The 6,382-nt window shown below is 41.6% G+C and overlaps 1 protein-coding gene across 1 annotated transcript in view; it reads right to left on the bottom strand.

Moving 5' to 3' along the window:
- Positions 1 to 2,879, bottom strand: part of LOC135092975 (uncharacterized) — a 6,059-nt gene extending 3,180 nt beyond the window's left edge. The window contains exons 1-2 of the mRNA XM_063991800.1: positions 2,747 to 2,879; positions 1,499 to 1,874 (exon numbers count right to left, since the gene is read on the bottom strand). Coding sequence (XP_063847870.1) covers positions 1,499 to 1,874 — 376 coding nt within the window. The 5' untranslated portion in view covers positions 2,747 to 2,879. The remainder of the gene's footprint in view (positions 1 to 1,498; positions 1,875 to 2,746) is intronic.
- Between the last annotated feature and the right edge of the window lie 3,503 nt (positions 2,880 to 6,382).

Genomic DNA, 6,382 nt, shown 5'->3' with positions numbered 1-6,382 from the left:
CTCTCAGTGGGTTTGTTTGTTTTCATCTCGTTTTCTTTTCCAGGTGGTGGTGGTGGTAGTGGTAGTAACAAAAATAGTAGTAGTAGTAGTAGTAGTAGAGAGAGAGAGAGAGAGAGAGAGAGAGAGAGAGAGAGAGAGAGAGAGAGAGAGAGAGAGAGAGAGAGAGAGAGAGAGAGAGAGAGAGAGAGAGAATTTTGTTTGATCATGTTTCTTAAAAATCACCCTTGTTTTTTTTTCTTAATCTGTGAATCAATATATTTCTCTCTCTCTCTCTCTCTCTCTCTCTCTCTCTCTCTCTCTCTCTCTCTCTCTCTCTCTCTCTCTCTCTCTCTCTCTTGGTGGTGGTCTCAGTATCACCGGACCTCCTCCTCCTCCTCCTCCTCCTCCTCCTCCTCCTCCTCATCTTCTCAAACTTAATCGGAATCAAGCTGTTTCCGGTTATCCCCCTCCTCCTCCTCCTCCTCCTCCTCCTCCTCCTCCTCCTCCAGGTGAAAGTGTTCCTGGCCTCCACCTTGTCTTACCTTGTGCTCAATATGGCGCAGGTGGGCGAGGAGGAGGAGGAGGAAGAGGAGGAAGAGGAGGAGAAGGAGGAGGGGGGAGAGGAGGAGGAGGAGGAGGAGGAGGAGGAGGAGGAGCACGTGCTGGACAGTGTCAAGGTGATCCTCTCTCTCTCTCTCTCTCTCTCTCTCTCTCTCTCTCTCTCTCTCTCTCTCTCTCTCTCTCTCTCTCTCTCTCTCTCTCTCTCTCTTGACGATTGCATTATCTCGTTCATTTAGAGAGAGAGAGAGAGAGAGAGAGAGAGAGAGAGAGAGAGAGAGAGAGAGAGAGAGAGAGAGAGAGAGAGAGAGAGAGAGAGAGAGAGAGAGACTCATACATACACACACACACACAAACAAAGAAACACACAAACAATAGCGAATAGTTTATTGTTATTAGCATACTTATAATTTTTATTAATATGCACACACACACACACACACACGTACGTACATACATACATACATACATACATACATACATACATACATACACTAGTTCAGTCAGATATTAAATAAATACAATAAGTTAGACAGGTGTGTGGCAGGAATCAGGGTGGTGATGGTGGTGGACAGGTGTGGGTCAGGTGTGGTGATAGTGGACAGGTGTATGGCAAGCTACGTATTGATAGGTAGATAGACAGGTGTAGCCGTGACAGGTGTGTGGCTTTGGGTGTGTGCAGGTGTGGTATGAACAGGCAGATGTGCAGGTACAAGATGACAGATGTGTGACTACAAATATCCACACAGGTGACTTATACAGACATACAAACAGGTGTGGATATAGGCAGACAGATGTGCACAAACAGCAGATGTGTAGCCGTGACAGATGACACATGCAGACAAACAAGCAGGTGTGTAGCTAGCAGTAACCCCCAGCCACACACCTGCACACAGCTAGACACACGCACACACGCACAAGGCTACAGGTGACCACAGCATCCGACACAGGTGGACTTAACCATAATAAGGATAGGGATTGTAACCGTATCCGTATCCGTGACCATGGCCATAACCGAACCCGTGGCCATGACCGAATCCAGGGCCGTAGTAAGGTGGTCTGTATCCACCGTACCCACCTCCATAACCACCTCCATAACCACCTCCATACCCGCCTCCATACCCCCCTCCATAGCCGCCATAGCCGCCATAGCCGCCATAGCCTGGGAAGCCACCAAGACCACCATGGCCGCCAAACAGTGAGCCAAGGATACCGCCAAGGAAGCGCTGAGAGCCCCCTCCTGCTGATCTCCCTGTAGCCCCTTTTCCTCCTTCAGCCTTGCCCTCCACGCTGGCCACCGCCACCACCACCACCATCAGCAATACTACACCGCGCATCTGTGGGAGAGAGTGTTAGGTTAGGTTACGTTAGGTTAGGTTAGGTTAGGTTGGGTTGGGTTGGGTTGGGTTAGGTTAGGTTAGGTCAGGTTAGGTTAGGTTAGGTTGGGTTGGGTTAGGTTAAGTTAGGTTGGGTTGGGTTAGGTTAGGTTGAAGGGAAGATCGAGGGGGAAGACCAAGAGGAAGAAGATGACGAGGAGGAAGAGGAGTAGGAAAATAAACTACAAGATGAATGTGAGGAACAAGAATAAGGACAAGAACAACAACAAGAACAAGAAGAAAGAAAGAGAGGAGAAGAAGAAGAGCAAGAAAAGGAGGAATATTATCACCAACACACACACACACACACACACACACACACACACACACACACACACACACACACACATGCCTACCGCTGGATTTAGGGAATATTACGAAGAGCAATAATAAAAGTGAATGACATTAAGTGTGTTTATTGAAACATACCTTCACCTTTCAGACACAGAGAGAGAGAGAGAGAGAAAGAGTGTGTGTGTGTATGTGTGTGTGTGTGTGTGTGTGTGTGTGTGTGTGTGTGTGTGTGTGTGTGTGTAGATTAATAATTTGTTAAGGAAGGTGTGAAGATAATAGTAGTAGAAGTAGTAGTAGTAGTAGTAGTAGTAGTAGTAGTAGTAGTAGTAGTAGGAGTAGTAATGATATCACTATTGATAATAATGGTGATAGCAGTAGTAATAGTAGTAGTAGTAATAGTAGTAGTAGTGGTAGTAGTAGTAGTAGTAACAATAATAATAATCTCTCTCTCTCTCTCTCTCTCTCTCTCTCTCTCTCTCTCTCTCTCTCTCTCTCTCTCTCTCTCTCTCTCTCTCTCTCTCTCTCTCTCTGTCTCTCACCTTGTTTGTCTTAATGTTTGATCCACGGAAGCTGGAGAACAAGTGACGATCGGGAAAGCGCCAGGCCTTTATATACCTCCTTCTCGTCCTCCTCCTCTTCTTCTTCTTAGTTCTCGTTCTCCTCCTCCTCCTCCTCCTCTTCTTCTTCTTCTTGTTCCAGTGCCGGAAATTCAGTGTCGCCGCCCACTCTTTTCTTCCGCTGATGCAAAAACTTGTTCCTAGAGAGAGAGAGAGAGAGAGAGAGAGAGAGAGAGAGAGAGAGAGAGAGAGAGAGAGAGAGAGAGACAGAGAGAGAAGGTTACTTGATGAACAAAGAAATATTTAATAGCTAAAGAATTTTCCAGAGAGAGAGAGAGAGAGAGAGAGAGAGAGAGAGAGAGAGAGAGAGAGAGAGAGAGGGAGAGAGAGGGAGAGAGGGCAATTGGTAAGCACAAAGACACTAGATGGATATTTCCCCAAGAGAGAGAGAGAGAGAGAGAGAGAGAGAGAGAGAGAGAGAGAGAGAGAGAGAGACCTTCAATAACAGAGAAAGTAGTTCTATTCTTTAATTAATAACTCACTGGCACGTCTCTCTCTCTCTCTCTCTCTCTCTCTCTCTCTCTCTCTCTCTCTCTCTCTCTCTCTCTCTCTCTCTCTCTCTCTCTAAAGATTTCGTCAATTAAATATTTAAAAATCTATAATTAATACCTGTTTTTTTCTTTTTGTTTCTTTTTTTTCTTTTCGTCTTCTTTTCTTACATTTTATTACGACTTTCTGTGCTCCCTTTTCCTTATAAGCAATAATAATAATGATAATAATGATAATAATGATAATAATAAGAGTAGTTTCTCAGTGTACGATATTCTCAAATTCAAGGTACGATATTCAGAGAGAAGTTTGAACGCACACGAAAATATATGAAAGAATTGTATCGTTCTGAATCTATTTTACTTTTTTTTTTTTAAATTGATTTTATTTGTTATTTGTTGTTTTGTCTGTTATTTTTATTGATTTTGTTGATTTTCTCGCTTCATTTGTGTTTTTTTTCTATTTTTTTCTAACATTTTATTCATTTATATTAGTTTTCTTGTTTTCTTTTATCGTATTTATTTATTTATTTTTTTTATCTTTCAGTTTCATCTATTTTATCTATTTCATAACTTTTCGTCTCTGTTATCTGTTCTACTGCATTTCTTTTATTATTTATTTATTTATTTATTTATTTTGATTTATCTATTTATTTATTTATTTTATTTTATTTTATTTTATTTTTTTGTGGAGGGGAGGTGAGGTGGACAGGTGCGCGAAAGGTGACTTGTTTACCTGCCTGCTTTGATTAATGCCCCTTACTGCATCTGTGTTTTTCTTTATTTCTTCCTCTCTTTCTTTCTCTTTCATTCTTTTTTCTTTTTTCTTTCTTTTTTTTTCTTCATAATTGTGTTCGTACGCTTGTTTGTTTGTTTGTTTGTCTGTTTGTCTGTTTGTTTGTTTGTTTGTTTCTTTGTTTGAATTCGTGTTCGTGTTTCGTCGTTTATGTTGTTGTTGTTGTTGTTGTTGTTGTTGTTGTTGTTGTTGTTGTTGTTGTTGTTGTTGTTGTTGTTGTTGTTGTTGTTGTTGTTGTTGTTGTTGTTGTTGTTGTTCTTCTTCTTCTTCTTCTTTTTCATCTTCTCTGTCTTCATTTATTTTTTTCTTCTCCTCCTCCTCCTCCTCCTCCTCCTCCTCCTCCTCCTCCTCCTCCTCCTCCTCCTCCTACTCCTCCACTTGCCCGACATTCTCCTCCTTTAAATATCACCATTAGTAGCAATAGTAGCAGCAGTAGCAAGAACAGTAGTAGTAGTAGTAGTAGTAGTAGTAGTAGTAGTAGTAGTAGTAGTAGTAGTAGTAGTAGTAGTAGTAGTCATTGTAGCGTCATAAACAGCAATGAAAATGTCACAGGTAATTTTAGCAAGGCCAGAGAGAGAGAGAGAGAGAGAGAGAGAGAGAGAGAGAGAGAGTACAAATGACAACCTTCCTACAAGTGGTTTCCTTCTCTCTTTCTCTCTTTCTCTCTTCCTTCATCCTTCCTCCTCCTCCCACACACCACGCCCCTCTCTCTTCCTTCCTCTCTCTCTTCCTCTCCCTTCCTCCATCCTTCCTCTTCCTCCCACACATCACCCTCTTCCTCTTATGGCTAGGACGTCTCCTCCTCTTACTTCCTTAGAGAGAGAGAGAGAGAGAGAGAGAGAGAGAGAGAGAGAGAGAGAGAGAGAGAGAGAGAAGTAGAATGAAATAGGCTCTCTCTCTCTCTCTCTCTCTCTCTCTCTCTCTCTCTCTCTCTCTCTCTCTCTCTCTCTCTCTCTCTCTCTCTCTACGCTTGAGTGCAAAATGAATTGGGTTTCTAGAAATGAATGAGAGAAAATGACATTGAGGGAAGGAGAAATTATGACAAGGAAAAGTAGTAGTAGTAGTAGTAGTAGTAGTAGTAGTAGTAGTAGTAGTAGTAGTAGTAGTAGTAGTAGTAGTAGTAGTAATGTCTTTATTATTTTTCTTTCTTCATATTTTTTTTTCCTTTTTTTCTTCATCATCATCTCTTCTTCTTCTTCTTGTTCTTCGTCACCTCCTCCTCCTCCTCCTCCTCCTCCTCCTCCTCCTCCTCCTCCTTTCTTAATTACCTGTGTGTGTGTGTGTGTGTGTGTGTGTGTGTGTGTGTGTGTGTGTGTGTGTGTGTGTGTATGTGTGTGTCAGTCCATCAATTAGTCCATCCATTTGTCTGTCTGTCTTTATGTATGACACACACACACACACACACACACACACACACACACCTGACCTTTCTAATGTTTCCAACTCTTATGACTTGCACACCTTTAATTAGGAGGAGCAGGTAATATTGGAACTTCCTCACCTTGCTCTCTTTTAAAACTCTCTAGATTTTTTTGGTATTTTTATTATTATTATTATTTAGTTTTATATTTCTCTCTCTCTCTCTCTCTCTCTCTCTCTCTCTCTCTCTCTCTCTCTCTCTCTCTCTCTCTCTCTCTCTCTCTCTCTCTCTCTCTCTCTCTCTCTCTCTCTCTCTCTCTCTCTCTCTCTCTCTCTCTCTCTCTCTCTCTCTCTCTCTCTCTCTCTCTCTCTCTCTCTCTCTATCGTTCTTACTTAGTGTTCCCTCAAGGTGCAGGTAATTAGAATGCTTCTCACCTCTCTCTCTCTCTCTCTCTCTCTCTCTCTCTCTCTCTCTCTCTCTCTCTCTCTCTCTCTCTCTCTCTCTCTTGTTTTGGTGTTTATTTTATTTGTTTATTTACTTGTTTATTTGTTTATTCATTCATTTGTTTGTTTGTTTGTTTATTCGTCGGATGCTCCTCTCTTACCTTTTTCTTTTATTGTCTTATTTATTTGTTCATTCATACACTCACAATATACGTTATTTTCTCTACTTTTCTTTCTTTCTTTTTCTCATCCCAGGAATTTTTTTCTAGCAATTAAACAAACAAACAAACGAATAAAAATCTAAATGTGGTTACAAGATTTTATTCATTTGTTTTATCTTTGTTGGCTAACGTCTTATTTTTCTTATTTCCATTTATATTTTTTTGTTTTCCTTATTCCTCCGTTGTCAGGCAGGCGTTGCAGAGTGAAGGGAGACAGGCAAACGAGCAGAGACGCAGACCGGTGCCCAGA

This window comes from Scylla paramamosain, chromosome 41 (genome assembly GCF_035594125.1).
Source record: "Scylla paramamosain isolate STU-SP2022 chromosome 41, ASM3559412v1, whole genome shotgun sequence".
Lineage (NCBI taxonomy): Eukaryota > Metazoa > Arthropoda > Malacostraca > Decapoda > Portunidae > Scylla > Scylla paramamosain.
This window is presented reverse-complemented; position numbering and strand designations above follow the sequence as displayed.